This window comes from Salmo trutta, chromosome 15 (genome assembly GCF_901001165.1).
Source record: "Salmo trutta chromosome 15, fSalTru1.1, whole genome shotgun sequence".
In the NCBI taxonomy this organism is placed as follows: Eukaryota; Metazoa; Chordata; class Actinopteri; order Salmoniformes; family Salmonidae; genus Salmo; species Salmo trutta.
In genome coordinates this window covers 45,611,838-45,628,097 of record NC_042971.1, presented here as the reverse complement: position 1 = coordinate 45,628,097, position 16,260 = coordinate 45,611,838, and the positions used below count along the sequence as shown (strand labels likewise).

Sequence of the window (16,260 nt, the reverse complement as noted above, 5' to 3'; positions counted from 1 at the left end):
CCCAAGCCTCCCAGTCTACCATACATAGCCTACCCAGGGAAATGCTGACTCTGGAGCAATGCCTACAGGAGCAGTTTTAGCAAGAATCCATATTTAAACAACTAAATGCACCCTTATCTTTAAATAGTAATGTGTCTGCTTAGGATACCCTTAATCACAGTTTGAGAGTTCTCCTTGAGAATACCATTACCTCGGTCCGTTCTAGTAAAGCAATAACCGGCTTGATTGAAATATCACAATAACAATGCTAACCCACGTCCCAATAAAAGTCTGTATACTAAGTACATTATATCCGAGTTGCAAGGTACGTGTAGGCCTTAACATAGATCAAACAATGCAATTTGCATTCTTCATGAGGCATGGTATTCTTTCATACAGTAGATCAAGCAATTCCATTTGCAATTCTCCACAAAGGGTGATGTGCACATTTATCACAGTAGATAAAATAATGTCACTTGCACCAAAAGTGTGGCGTGAATGTTTTTATTACAGATATTTATTTTTATTTAACCTTTATTTAACTAGGCAAGTCAGTTAAGAACAAATTCTTACTTACAATGACGGCCTAGGAACAGTGGGTTAACTGCCTTGTTCAGGGGCAGAATGACAGATTTTTACCTTGTCAGCTCGGGGATTTGGACTAGCAAAATCCCCGAGGCCAAATGCCCTAACTACTAGGTTACATGCCGCGCCCCCCCCCCCCCCCAATAATGTAATTAAGGGAGGAAACACATGTTATGCCCTAAGACACATACGTACACATTCAAACACACACTCACAAACACATACTGTTCATATACACACACATCATAGAGAGTTTTTATAACGTGTCTGCATAGGTAGAAAGCATCTTGTTCAGTTAGATTTAAATTGATGGCTAAGGCTCACTTAATTGTCCCGGGCAAATGTTATCCGTGGGCTTTTTGTATGGCCATGACCATTTGCACTGGGCCATGTGGGAGAAGGAAGTGTACATGCAGTGTATGTGGGGCCACACTTCAGAATACAAATAGGAAGTACTGATTGTGACTGAAAGAAAGAATGAATGAAACACAGAGGAAGAGCAAATTAACGGTTGATAGATAATAAATGATTGATAATAATAAAACCATCCTGAGAGCATTAGTGGTCCGGTAGGCTTGATTAACAACCCAGTGTTGATAGCTCTATGAACACTAAAAGCAGTCCTGAATGGTTCCTGTATATGTGCTAAAAGGACTGGCATATTGCTTCCAATTGCTGCTAAAATGGATATGTTCTGCCTAAGAGAACAGGGGAAGATGGAGAAGAGGAGAGTGGAGTACAGACCTGGGTTATTGATCTCTACCACAAGCTCTCAGCAGCACAGAATAGGCAATAAGGCCTTTTCTGCTATACCAGTCGTTTCCTCAGTTTTACGAGGGGTGTTCGTGTGCATGGGTGGGGGTGGGGGAGTGTACTGTGTGTGGGCCATGAGTAGTCATCTTTCCATTGTTGAATATGGCGACTGGCCAGTTAGTAAACTGATCTTTGCAAGGGGGAAATTCCTCTATTAAGAAGGTTTATCTTCGACTTTTATGTTGATGAAGATATTTTCTGATTTCAGCTCCCTCATCGCAGAGTGACATTCTCCACAGCCAATCCGGTGCAGGATCTGCAGGATGCATCTCAGCACAGTTACTATGACAGCGGCCTGGAGGAGTCAGAGACGCCCAGCAGTAAGTCATCGTCTGGCCCCCGTATCGGGCCCCTGACCCTGCCTGAGGATCACTACGAGAGGACCACCCCAGACGGCAGCATTGGGGAAATGGAGCACCCTGAAAATGGTACGATCCTGTATTCTCTGTGAGTTTCAGTGTGTGTTGTATGTAATAGTAGTTGGTAGTCTGGTGTTTGTAAAGTGTTTCGTGTTTCGGTTCAGGGTTGTGACCTGAGGTGGGGATGTGTTTGTTTGTGCTGTGTGTGTGTGTGTGTGTTTGTTTGATTGTTTGTTAAAGGGTGGTGATGTGCCGACAGTGTTAGTGACAGTGATATGTGTTTTGTTTGCAGAGTGTTGTATTGATATGTTAGCTGTTGTTTTGGCTGCTGGGGCAGATAGATAGATTGATAGATCTATGTATTGTGGAGTCAGCATTCAGTGTCTGTCTTTTACCTCAGCAGCCCCTCTGCTCTCCTCTCTGAGCTCTAAGTCATTCCTAATGACCCTCTCACACAAGCGTGCTAATTTAAAAAACAGACTAATGGAGTATCTGGGTTGACAACAGTGTGTTTGTCGTAAACATTTCCCCCTCCTTACGCCAAGCTTTCTCTCTGCAGCCAAATGTAGCTAGGTGTTCCAGATCTAGAGATATGCATTCCCTTTGCTATGTACCGTATACAGTGCTCAAACAACAATACTAAATCCATATAAGCTGTGCACTATGCATAATACACACAGATGTCTAGGTCCATGGAAAAACTTTTACCCATAGTAAAGAGTGATAACCCTATCAAGATCATCCATGCACCCGTAATAAGAACCATAGGTCCTTAACCCAAACATGTCCCTAACGGAAATAAAAAACGTCCTTTGTTACACTTGTTCTCTGAGCATACTGATTGACAAATCTGACTGTTTTAAGTTGGCCAAAGCGTTTGTCAACAATGTGAGTTTTTGATATTGTACTATATTTAGTCTTTGGACGAATGGGGTTACTGTTTTTTACACATTTCATGAATGAAGTCGTGTGAGTACATGTTCACATGATCAGATCTTAATAATATTTATACAGGCAAGCCCCATATTATTGTGGAAGACTTAATTCTTTGTGCTACCGCGGATATGGTTGGGACAATGTTGGGGGAAAAGGCCCCAAAAAACTATACAGACAATGACTTCATCAAACAACACTATTTCACAACTCATCAGTGACATAGCAGTAGATATTTTGAAACAATTACTGCTTCTCATATAAGCCAGTGAATTATATGCGTTACAGCTGGATGAGTCAACAGACATGGCGGGCTTGGCACAGATCCTGGTATATATCTGTTACGTTTATGGGGGGTAAATTAAGGAAGACATCCTCTTCTGGAAACCAGGACAACAGTAGAGGATATTTTTAAGCACTGGACAGCTTTGTGACATCAAATGGACTTTGGTGGTCAAGATGTGTTGGTATCTGATGGCGCAAAAGCCATAACAGGGAGACTGTGGAGTGGTAATGCGCGTGCAGCAATTGCTTCCGACGCCACTTGGGTACACTGTAGCATCCACCAAGAGGTTCTTGCTGCCCAGGGAATGCCTGACAGCTTGAAAGATGTTTTGAACACTACAGTGGAAATGGTTAAAGCAAGGCCCCTGAACTCTCATGTATTTTCTGCACTATGCAATGATATGGACAGTGACCATGTAATGCTTTTACAACATACTGTGTGCTGGTTATCAAGGGGCAAAGTATTGACACAAGCTTAAAGATTTTTTATTTACCATTATTTTTACTTATCTGACCACTTGCATGATGACAAGTTTCTCACACGACTGGCCTATCTAGGTGATGTTTTTTCTCTCCTGAATGATCTGAATCTAGGATTACGGGGACTCTCTGGAACTATGTTCAATGTGATGGACAAAATTGAGGCTATGATTAAGACGTTGGAGCTCTTCTCTGTCTGCAATAAAAAGGACAACACATAGGTCTTTCCATCATTGTATGAGTTTTTGTGTTTAACTGAACTCAAGTTTACGGACAATGTCAAATGTGATATAACGAAGCACCTGAGTGAGTTGGGTGCGCAATTACGCAGGTACTTTCCAGAAACAGATGACACAAACAACTGGATTCATTATCCCTTTCATGCCCAGCCTCCAGTCCACTTACTGAACAAGACAGCCTCATCGAAATTGCAACAAGCGGTTCTGTGAAAATGTCATTTAATCAGAAGCCACTGCCAGAGTATCCTGCCCTTTGCAACCACGTACCTATGTGAGAGTGGATTCTCGGCCCTCACTAGCATGAAAACTAAATACAGGCATAGACTATGTGTGGAAAATTATTTAAGACTGAGACTCTCTCCAATATAACCCAACATTGCAGAGTTATGTGCATCCTTCCATGCACACCCTTTTCATTACTCTGTGGTGAGTTATTCACAATTTTATATGTAAAATGGTTCAATGAAGAGCAAAATGAATGATTATTATATTATTATTTGTGTCCTGGTCCTATAAGAGCTCTTTGTCACTTCCCACTAGCTGGGTTGAGACAAAAACTCACACTCATTCTTATGATTAATAAATGTATTGTATAGTGTGTGTGTGTGTGTGGCAGGCTTACAATGATGGCAAAAAACAACATTTGAGAGTGCACTAGCCCTGGTGCTAGAGGTGGTACACAGCTGGAGGTTTAATGTTTGAAGGGGTACGGGACTATAAAAAGTTTGTGAACCACTGGCCTAGACCAATATACTGTATATATTACAGCGTTTTCTCTTATTCTCAGATCTCAAACATGTTCTGAATAATTGTCTGGACAAATATATACAAAATCTAAAGAAATCTACACACATACTCTCTCACATACACCCCTAGAGTATATGCAGTATAAGAATGCAAATCCATGTTTAGATCTGAATAATTTTTGGTATATTTCCATGGAAACGGCAGATTTTTTATGGAATATCTACATAAGCGTATTGTTTGAGAAACAGACGCCTCACAAGTCCTCACCTGGCAGCTTCATTAAATAGTATCCGCAAAACACCAGTCTTAACACAATTCTTCTGCGAAATAAAGGCTATTCCATGCGAGAAATTGCCAAGAAACTGAAGATCTCATACAACACCGCGTACTACTCCCTTCACAGAACAGCCCAATCTGGCTCTAACCGGAATAGAAAGAGTGGGAGGCCACGGTGCACAACTGAGCAAGAGGACAAGTACATTAGAGTGTCTAGTTTGAGAAACAGACGCCTCACAAGTCCTCAACTGGAAGCTTCATTAAATAGTACCCGCAAAACACGAGTCTCTTTGCCAACAGTGAAGAGGCAACTCCAGGATGCTGGCCTTCTAGGCAGAGTTCCTCTGTCCAGTGTCTGTGTTATTTTGCCCATCTTAATCTTTTCTTTTTATTGGCCAGTCTGAGATATGGCTTTGTCTTTGCAACTGCCTAGAATGCCAGCATCCCAGAGTCGCCTCTTCACTCTTGACTTTGAGACAGGTGTTTTAAGGGTACTATTTAATGAAGCTGCCAGTTGAGGACTTGTGAGGTGGCTATTTCTCAAACTAGACACTCAAATGTACTTGCCATTTTGCTCAGTTGTGCACTGGGGCCTCCCACTCATCTTTCAATTCTGGTCAGAGCCAGTTTGCGCTGTTCTGTGAAGGGAGTAGCACACAGTGTTGGATGAGATCGGAAATTTCTTGCATGGAATAGCCTTCATTTCTCAGAACAAGAATAGACTGACGAGTTTCAGAAGAAAGTTAATAGTTTCTGGCTATTTTGAGCCTGTAATCGAATGGACAAATGCTGATGCTCCAGATACTCAACTAGTCTGAAGAAGGCCAGTTTTATTGCTTCTTTAATCAGGACAACAGTTTTCAGCTGTGCTAACATCATTGCAAAAGGGTTTTCTAATGATCAATTAGCCTTTTAAAATGCTAAACTTGGATTAGCTAACACAACTTGCCATTGGAACACAGGAGTGATGGTTGCTGATAATGGCCCTCTGTACGCCTATGTAGATATTCCATAAAGAATCTGCCATTTCCAGCTACAATAGTCATTTACAACATTAACAATGGCTACACTGTATTTCTGATCAATTTTATGTTATTTTAATGGCCCAAAAAATTGCTTTTCTTTGAAAAGCAAGGAAATTTGTCACGTGTGCTCCCTCCCCGGCCTCTAGGTCATCAGGCTGCATGTTATGGCGCACACCTTACACCATCGTTACATACACTTGCGCGTCATCAGACTCACCTGGACTCCATCACCTCCCTGATTACATTCCCTATATACAGTTGAAGTCAGAAGTTTACATATATTTAGGTTGGAGTCATTAAAACTCGTTTTTCAACCACTCCACAGAGTTCTTGTAAACAAACTATAGTTTTGGCAAGTCGGTTAGGACATCTACTTTGTGCATGACACAAGTCATTTATCCAACCGTTGTTTACAGACAGATTTTTTCACTTATAATTCATTGTATCACAATTCCAGTGGGTCAGAAGTTTACATACACTAAGTTGACAGCCTTTAAACAGCTAGGAAAATTCCAGAATATGATGTCATGGCTTTAGAAGCTTCTTATAGGCTAATTGACATCATTTGAGTCAATTGGAGGTGTACCTGTGGATGTATTTCAAGGCCTACCTTCAAACTCAGTGCCTCGTTGCTTGACAATATGGGTAAATCTAAAGAAATCAGCCAAGAATTCTGAAAAACAATTGTAGACCTCCACAAGTCTTGTTCATCCTTGGGAGCAATTTCCAAACGCCTGAAGGTACCACGTTCATCTGTACAAACAATAGTATGCAAGTATAAACACCATGGGACCATGCAGCTGTCATACCACTCAGGAAGGAGATGCGTTCTGTCTCCTAGAGATGAACGTACTTTGGTACGAAAAGTGCAAATCAATCCCAGAACAACAGCAAAGGACCTTGTGAAGATGCTGGAGGAAACAGGTACAAAAGTATCTATATCGACATAACCTGAAAGGCCGCTCAGCAAGGAAGAAGCCACTACTCCAAAACCGTCATAAAAAAGACAGACTACGGTTTGCAACTGAACATGGGGACAAAGATTGTACTTTCTGGAGAAATGCCCTCTGGTCTGATGAAACAAAAATAGAACTGTTTGGTCGTAATGACCATCGTTTGGAGAAAAAAGGTAGATGCTTGCGTGTGGAAACGTTTGGCCCAAGTTAGACAATTTAAAGGCAATGCTACCAAATACTAATTGAGTGCATGTAAAATTCTGACCCACTGGGAATGTGATGAAAGAAATTAAAGCTGAAGTAAATCATTCTCTCTACTATTATTCTGACATTTCACATTCTTAAAATAAAGTGGTGATCCTAACTGACCTAAGACAGGGAATTTTTACTAGGATTAAATGTCAGGAATTGTGAAAGACTTCAACTGTATATCACTCCCTTTGGTTCTAAGTGAACACAAACGTTTGAACGGTAGTGTGTGCATGTGTATATATATATGTATGTTTACAGTTCCAGTCAAAAGTTTGAACACACCTACTCATTTCAGGGTTTTTCTTTATTTTTACTATTTTCTACATAGCTGCACCCACCCGTAGCACGCGTTCCAGCAGGTATATCTCACTTGTCACCCCCAAAGCCAATTCCTCCTTTGGCCGCCTCTTCTTCCAGTTCTGCCAATGACTGGAACGAACTACAAAAATCTCTGAAACTGGAAACACTTATCTCCCTCACTAGCTTTAAGCACCAGCTGTCAGAGCAGCTCACAGATCACTGCACCTGTACATAGTCCATCTATAAATAACCCAAACATCTACCGCTTCCCCTATTGTATTTATTTATTTAGCTCCTTCGCACCCCAGTATTTTCACTTTGCACACTCATCTACTGTCAAATCTACCATTCCAGTGTTTTAATTGCTATATTGTATTTACTTTGCCACCATGGCCTATTTATTGCCTTTACCTCCCTTATCTGACCTCATTTGCTCACATTGTATATAGACTTATTTTTCTACTGTATTATTGACTGTATGTTTGTTTTATTCCATATGTAACTCTGTGTTGTTATATGTGTTGAACTGCTTTGCTTAATCTTGGCCAGGTCGCAGTTGTAAATGAGAACTTGTTCTCAACTTGCCTACCTGGTTAAATAAAGGTGAAATAAACAAATAAATAAACATTGTAGAATAATAGTGAGGACATCAAAACGATCAAATAACACATATGGAATCATGTAGTAACCAAAAAAGTATTAAAGAAATCAAAATATATTTTAGATTCTTCAAAGTAGCCACCTTGATGACAGCTTTGCACACTCTTTGCATTCTCTCAACCAGCTCCATGGAGATAGTCACCAGGAATGGATTTCAATTAACAGGTGTGCCTCATATACTCCCTGTCTGGCCTCTAGGTCACCACACTGTTGATTATTATGCAACCCTGTCACCATCGTCACATGCACCAGCGCTTATTGACACTCACCTGGACTCCATCACCTCCTTGATTACCTGCCCTATTTATGTCACTCCCTTTGGTTACTTCCCCAGGCGTCTTGTTTCTGTATATATCTTTTCTTTTGTTCTTGTTCGTTTTTTAAATGTATTCACATGGGTAATCATGAGATCAGCAGTCTCTTTCGCTGAGAGCAACTTGAGTAAGGCAATCAAATGGGCTGCCTTGGAGAACCGATCAACGACCACCAGGATAGTGATAAGCCCTTGGGATGGAGGTAACCCTGTGATAAAGTCTACAGACAGGTGGGACCAGGGCCGGCTGGGTTTGGACAGAGGTTGGCGCAACCCAGCCGTTCGCTGTCGTGAAGACTTGCTTTGGGCACAGGTGGAACAGGCCGCAACAAAGGATTTCACATCCTCAATCATGTTGGAACTCCAGTGTCCGATTAACCCCTGGATGCCCAGTTAATTTAGAGGAATGTCCCCATCGTAGCACTCGAACGGGTTGATCGCGGAACATAAAGTCTGTTAGTGGGACCCCTGCCAGGTTCAGGTTCTCGGGTCTGGGCTTGTCGTACCATGGTCTCTATACTCCATAACATGGGAGCCACTCCATAACACGGGAGCCACAATGCAGGAGCTGGGGATGATGGGCTCAGAGTCCCTCTCCTCATTAGGCTAGGATGAAGTTGAACCTGTTAAAAAACACAGCCCACCTAGCCTGGCGAGCATTCAACCTCCTGACTTCTTGAATGTAGACCAAGTTCTTATGGTCTTTTCAGATCATGAAAGGATGAGGTTCCCCCTCTAACCAGTGTCTCCCCCGCTCAAGGGCCCACTTAACTGCCAAGAGCTCCCGGTTGCCTACATTGTGGTTGCGTTCCACTGGCAAGAACCGCTTGGAAAGAAAGGCACATGGGTGCATTTTGTCCTCCTTGTTCTGCTGTCAAAGGACCACACCTGCTCCGGTGTCCGAGGCGTCAGCTCGAAGGGATGAGAAGGGATGAGAAGGATCAGGATCAGGATGACCAAGGATGGGTCCGGAGGTGAAATATCCCTTGAGCTCCATGAATGCCCTCTTAGCTTCAGGGGTCCAACCAAAACGGGTCTGGGACTTGCGGGTTAGGGCCGGGAGAGGCTCTGCCACCAGAGGAACCGCTGGAGTTGTTTGAGTGAGGCGGGACGGGGCCAGTCAGTGACCACCCTAATCTTAACAGGGTCCATATGGATGCCAGCGGTAAAGATAATGTGGCCCAGGAAAAACACTTGGGATACATGGAACTCACACTTCTCAATCTCGACGTATAGTTGGATGCAGGAGGCATCTCAGGACTTGGCGGACGTGCAGGATGTGTTCTGGAAAGGTCTTGGAGAACCAATTTAACATATCTCTGAGTGTCTTTGACCAATGCTTGAAAGACTGCCGGTAAATTCGGTAATCCGAATGGCATGACTAATCACTCATAGTGGCCACTAGGGGTGTTAACCTCTCTAGGGCAGGCGGGACGAATTCGTCCCACCTACGTAACAGCCAGTTGAATCCTGTGGCGCGATTTTCAAATACCTTTGAAATGCTATTACTTCAATTTCTCAAACATATGACTATTTTACAGCTATTTAAAGACAAGACTCTCATTAATCTAACCACACTGTCCGATTTCAAAAAGGCTTTACTACGAAAGCAAAACATTAGATTATGTCAGCAGAGTACCCAGCCAGAAATAATCAGACACCCATTTTTCAAGCTAGCATATAATGTCACAAAAACCCAGAAGACAGCTAAATGCAGCACTAACCTTTGATGATCTTCATCAAATGACACACCTAGGACATTATGTTATACAATACATGCATGTTTTGTTCAATCAAGTTCATATTTATATCAAAAACCAGCGTTTTACATTAGCATGTGATGTTCAGAACTAGCATACCCCCCGCAAACTTCCGGCGAATTTACTAACAATTTACTAAATTACTCACGATAAACGTTCACAAAAAGCATAACAATTATTTTAAGAATTATAAATACATTACTCCTTTATGCACTCGATATGTCCGATTTTAAAATAGCTTTTCGGTGAAAGCACATTTTGCAATATTCTAAGTAGATAGCCCGGCATCACAGGGCTAGCTATTTAGACACCCACCAAGTTTAGCCTTCACCAAAGTCAGATTTACTATTAGAAAAGTTTGATTACCTTTCCTGTTCTTCGTCAGAATGCACTCCCAGGACTTCTACTTCAATAACAAATGTAGGTTTGGTCCAAAATAATCCATAGTTATGTTCCAACAGCGACGTTTTGTTCGTGCGTTCAAGACACTATCCCAATGGTAAATAACGGTCACTCGCACGGCGCAGTTCGTGACAAAAGATTTCTAAATATTTCATTACCGTTCTTCGAAGCATGTCAACCGCTGTTTAAAGTCAATTTTTATGCCATTTTTCTCGTAAAAAAGCGATAATATTCCGACCGGGAATCTGCAATTAGGTAAACAGCCGAAAGAAAATGTATCACTGGGTCGACTCGGGCACGAGCCTAAGCCCTTTGTCCTTGGCAAAGGCGATTATGTGTTTCAGCCTGGGGCTGCCTCGACATCGCTCAGGTTTTTCCCGGGCTCTGAGAGCCTATTGGAGCCGTAGGAAGTGTCACGTTACAGCTAAGATCCTGACTCTTCAATAAACAGAAGCAAGAACAACAACACCTTGTCAGACAGGCCACTTCCTGCATGAAATCTTCTCAGGTTTTTGCCTGCCATATGAGTTCTGTTATACTCACAGACACCATTCAAACAGTTTTAGAAACTTTAGAGTGTTTTCTATCCAAAGCCAATAATTATATGCATATTCTAGTTACTGGGCAGGAGTAGTAACCAGATTAAATCGGGTACGTTTTTATCCGGCCGTGTAAATACTGCCCCCTACCCCCAACAGGTTAAAGGCAGTTTTCCATTCATCTCCCTCCCTGATTCTCACCAGATTGTAACCGTTGCAGAGGTCCAGTTTCGTGAAGAGTTGGGCCCCTGGGCCAGCTCCAAGGCGGCAGACATCTGGGGTACGGGGTAACAGTTCTTAATCGTGATTCTGTTCAGCCCTCTGTAGTCGATGCAGGGACGCAGACCTCCATCCTTCTTTCCCACGAAGAAACCTGCACCAGCTGGGAATGTTGAGGAGCGAATGAAACTTTCCTCCAGCGACTCCCAGATGTAATTGTCCATGACTGCAGCTTCAGGGATCGAGAGGGAGTAAATACGGCCCCGGGGAGGGGTGGATCTGGGTAGGAGTTCTATGGCGCAGTCATATGGACGATGAGGAGGGAGGGTAATGGCTTGCCTCTACTGAAGGCCTCCTGGAGGTCGAAGTATTGGGGAGGGAGAGTGGAGAAGTTTTGGTCTTTAATGATTGCAGGGGGACGCGGTGAGGCTCTTGTTGGGGGTCTTAGACTTTTAGTCTGGCGGTTCTTACACAAGTCTAGTAGGTGTCCCGTGGACCAGGAGAGTAGTGGGTTATGTAGCCACGGGTACCCTAGGATAAGGGGGTTGCTGGGAGCAGTGCAGTACAATGGGCTTGTTCTGATATTCCACCTGGCCGGAGCCAATGGGGCGTCCATCGAGGGCTTGAATCTGCAGAGGGATGGGATATTTCACGCAGGGGATTTGTAATTCTCTGGCAAAGTCTTGATCAATGAAATTATCTGCGGACCCGAGTCCACGAGGGCTTGAATCTGGTGCCGATGGTTGTCCCAGTGGAGGGCTGCGGGTAGTAATAGACGGTGAATGAGTAGCCAGGGGGTCTCCCTTTGTCCTGGCGAGCCCTGGCATTTCCAGTCAGCTCTGCGAATGTAGCACGGAGATGGCCGAGCCCTCTGCAGTAGAGGTAGCAACATTCGCACGTCACTGTCATGCTCCTGTGGGCTCAGACATGTGCATCCCAGCTGCATGGGCTCCTCAATGCTGGGTTTGGGGGGCTTGGGGTGCTCAGGAAATGCGTTTTCAGAGGTGGTTGTCGATTCTGATTGCCAGCGTTATCAGGGACTCAAGGTTCTCTCCCAGTTCCCGAGAGGCCAGTTCATCCTTGATGGAGTTAGACAACCCCTGGTGGAAAGCGTTGACCAGTGCCTCCGTATTCCACCGGCGAGGGTGCAGACCTCAATGGCGAAGTCAGCCACTGGTCTGGCCCCTTGGCGGATGTTGAACAGTGAGCTGGCGGCTTCTCGTCTGCTGACTGGGTGGTCGAAGACTCGTCACACCTCGGCATTGAAGGCTAATATGGAGCTGCAGGGTGGTGGCTTCAGTTCCCACAACACCGTTGCCCACGCCAGGGCCTTGCCTGATAGTAAAGAGGTTATGTTTGCGATCATGGCCCAATCGGTGTGGAACGAGGAGGACTGTAGCTCGAACACCAGAGAGCACTGAGAGAGGAATCCCTTGCATCCTCCCAGGTGGCCGTCATACCGCTCGAGGGCTGGGATCTTGGTACAGGTTCCCTGGAGAAACTACGGCGACGCCTGTAGCTCTGGATGATGAAACTTGGGTATTGGCTCCTCCTGGGTTGGGGTTGGACTGTGTTTGGAGGGAGTCGGTAAGTGCCCGGAAGGTTTCTGATATCTGGAAAGAGGAGGTGTGATGGTGCTATGCTGGTGACATTTATTTAGAACTTAACCAGCATGGCTACCATAGAATTCTGCAGCGATACACCATCCCATCTGGTTTGCCCTTAGTGGGAATATAATTTGTTTTTCAAAAGGGCAATGACCAAACATACCTCCTGGATGTGTAAGGGCTATTTGACCAAGAAGGAGAGTGATGGAGTGCTGTATCAGATGACCTGGCCTCCACAATCACCTGACCTCAACCCAATTGAGGTCGTTTGGGATGAGTTGGACCGCAGAGTGAAGGAAAAGCAGCCAACAAGTAATCAGCATATGTGGGAACTTATTCAAGACTGTTGGAAAAGCATTCCAGGTGAAGCTGGTTGACAGAATGCCAAGAATGGCAAATCTGTCATCAAGGCAAAGGGTGGCTACCTTGAAGAATCTCAAATATAAAATATATTTCGATTTTTTTAACACTTTTTTGGTTACTACATGATTCATTTACACTACATTTACATTTACATTTAAGTCATTTAGCAGACGCTCTTATCCAGAGCGACTTACAAATTGGTGCATTCACCTTAAGATATCCAGTGGAACAACCACTTTACAATAGTGCATCTAAATCTTTCGGGGGGGGGGTAGAAGGATTACTTTATCCTATCCCAGGTATTCCTTAAAGAGGTGGGGTTTCAGGTGTCTCCGGAAGGTGGTGATTGACTCCGCTGTCCTGGCGTCGTGAGGGAGCTTGTTCCACCATTGGGGTGCCAGAGCAGCGAACAGTTTTGACTGGGCTGAGCGGGAGCTGTGCTTCCTCAGAGGTAGGGAGGCGAGCAGGCTAGAGGTGGATGAACACAGTGCCCTTGTTTGGGTGTAGGGCCTGATCAGAGCCTGAAGGTACGGAGGTGCCGTTCCCCTCACAGCTCCGTAGGCAAGCAGAATGGACTTGTAGCGGATGCGAGCTTCAACTGGAAGCCAGTGGAGAGAGCGGAGGAGCGGGGTGACGTGAGAAAACTTGGGAAGGTTGAACACCAGACGGGCTGCGGAGTTCTGGATGAGTTGTAGGGGTTTAATGGCACAGGCAGGGAGCCCAGCCAACAGCGAGTTGCAGTAATCCAGACGGGAGATGACAAGTGCCTGGACTAGGACCTGCGCCGCTTCCTGTGTGAGGCAGGGTCGTACTCTGCGAATGTTGTAGAGCATGAACCTACAGGATCGGGTCACCGCCTTGATGTTAGTGGAGAACGACAGGGTATTGTCCAGGGTCACGCCAAGGTTCTTAGCACTCTGGGAGGAGGACACAAGGGAGTTGTCAACCGTGATGGCGAGATCATGGAACGGGCAGTCCTTCCCTGGGAGGAGGAGCAGCTCCGTCTTGCCGAGGTTCAGCTTGAGGTGGTGAGCCGTCATCCACACTGATATGTCTGCCAGACATGCAGAGATGCGATTCGCCACCTGGTTATCAGAAGGGGGAAAGGAGAAGATTAATTGTGTGTCGTCTGCGTAGCAATGATAGGAGAGACCATGTGAGGATATGACCGAGCCAAGTAACTTGGTGTATAGTGAGAATAGGAGAGGGCCTAGAACAGAGCCCTGGGGGACACCAGTGGTGAGAGCACGTGGTGCGGAGACAGATTCTCGCCACGCCACCTGGTAGGAGCGACCTGTCAGGTAGGACGCAATCCAAGCGTGGGCCGCGCCGGAGATGCCCAGCTCGGAGAGGGTGGAGAGGAGGATCTGATGGTTCACGGTATCAAAGGCAGCAGATAGGTCTAGAAGGATGAGAGCAGAGGAGAGAGAGTTAGCTTTAGCAGTGCGGAGAGCCTCCGTGACACAGAGAAGAGCAGTCTCAGTTGAATGCCCAGTCTTGAAACCTGACTGATTAGGATCAAGAAGGTCATTCTGAGAGAGATAGCAGGAGAGCTGGCCAAGGACGGCACGTTCAAGAGTTTTGGAGAGAAAAGAAAGAAGGGATACTGGTCTGTAGTTGTTGATATCGGAGGGATCGAGTGTAGGTTTTTTCAGAAGGGGTGCAACTCTCGCTCTCTGTAAGACGGAAGGGACATAGCCAGCGGTCAAGGATGAGTTGATGAGCGAGGTGAGGTAGGGGAGAAGGTCTCCGGAAATGGTCTGGAGAAGAGAGGAGGGGATAGGGTCAAGTGGGCAGGTTGTTGGGCGGCCGGCCGTCACGAGACGCGAGATTTCATCTGGAGAGAGAGGGGAGAAAGAGGTCAAAGCACAGGGTAGGGCAGTGTGAGCAGGACCAGCGGTGTCGTTTGGCTTAGCAAACGAGGATCGGATGTCATCAGCCTTCTTTTCAAAATGGTTGACGAAGTCATCCGCAGAGAGAGAGGAGGGGGAGGAGGATTCAGGAGGGAGGAGAAGGTAGCAAAGAGCTTCCTAGGGTTAGAGGCAGATGCTTGGAATTTAGAGTGGTAGAAAGTGGCTTTAGCAGCAGAGACAGAAGAGAAAAATGTAGAGAGGAGGGCGTGAAAGGATGCCAGGTCCGCAGGGAGGCGAGTTTTCCTCCATTTCCGCTCGGCTGCCCGGAGCCCTGTTCTGTGAGCTCGCAGTGAGTCGTCGAGCCACGGCGCAGGAGTGGAGGACCGAGCCGGCCTGGAGGATAGGGGACAGAGAAAATCGAAGGATGCAGAAAGGGAGGAGAGGAGGGTTGAGGAGGCAGAATCAGGAGATAGGTTGGAGAAGGTTTGAGCAGAGGGAAGAGATGATAGGATGGAAGAGGAGAGAGTAGCGGGAGAGAGAGAGCGAAGGTTGGGACGGCGCAATACCATCCGAGTAGGGGCAGAGTGAGAAGTGTTGGATGAGAGCGAGAGGGAAAAGGATACAAGGTAGTGGTCGGAGACTTGGAGGGGAGTTGCAATGAGATTAGTGGAAGAACAGCATCTAGTAAAGATGAGGTCAAGCGTATTGCCTGCCTTGTGAGTAGGGGGGGAAGGTGAGAGGGTGAGGTCAAAGGAGGAGAGGAGTGGAAAGAAGGAGGCAGAGAGGAATGAGTCAAAGGTAGACGTGGGGAGGTTAAAGTCACCCAGAACTGTGAGAGGTGAGCCATCCTCAGGGAAGGAACTTATCAAGGCATCAAGCTCGTTGATGAACTCTCCATGGGAACCTGGAGGGCGATAAATGATAAGGATGTTAAGCTTGAAAGGGCTGGTAACTGTGACAGCATGGAATTCAAATGAGGAGATAGACAGATGGGTCAGGGGAGAAAGAGAGAATGTCCACTTGGGAGAGATGAGGATTCCAGTGCCACCACCCCGCTGGCTCGATGCTCTAGGGGTATGCGAGAACACGTAGGCAGACGAGGAGAGAGCAGTAGGAGTAGCAGTGTTATCTGTGGTAATCCATGTTTCCGTCAGCGCCAGGAAGTCTAGGGACTGGAGGGTAGCATAGGCTGAGATGAACTCAGCCTTGTTGGCCGCAGACCGGCAGTTCCAGAGGCTGCCGGAGACCTGGAACTCCACGTGGGTCGTGCGCGCTGGGACCACCAGGTTAGAGTGGCAGCGGCCACGCGGTGTGA

General features: G+C 45.7%; 1 protein-coding gene across 2 annotated transcripts in view; it reads left to right on the top strand.

The window, feature by feature from the left end:
• The window catches only part of LOC115149139 (protocadherin-1-like), a 176,447-nt gene that overhangs the window by 127,256 nt on the left and 32,931 nt on the right, over positions 1-16,260 (top strand). For both annotated transcript variants that reach the window (XM_029691693.1, XM_029691694.1), the window contains one exon: positions 1,586-1,805. In XM_029691693.1, coding sequence (XP_029547553.1) covers positions 1,586-1,805 — 220 coding nt within the window. The remainder of the gene's footprint in view (positions 1-1,585; positions 1,806-16,260) is intronic.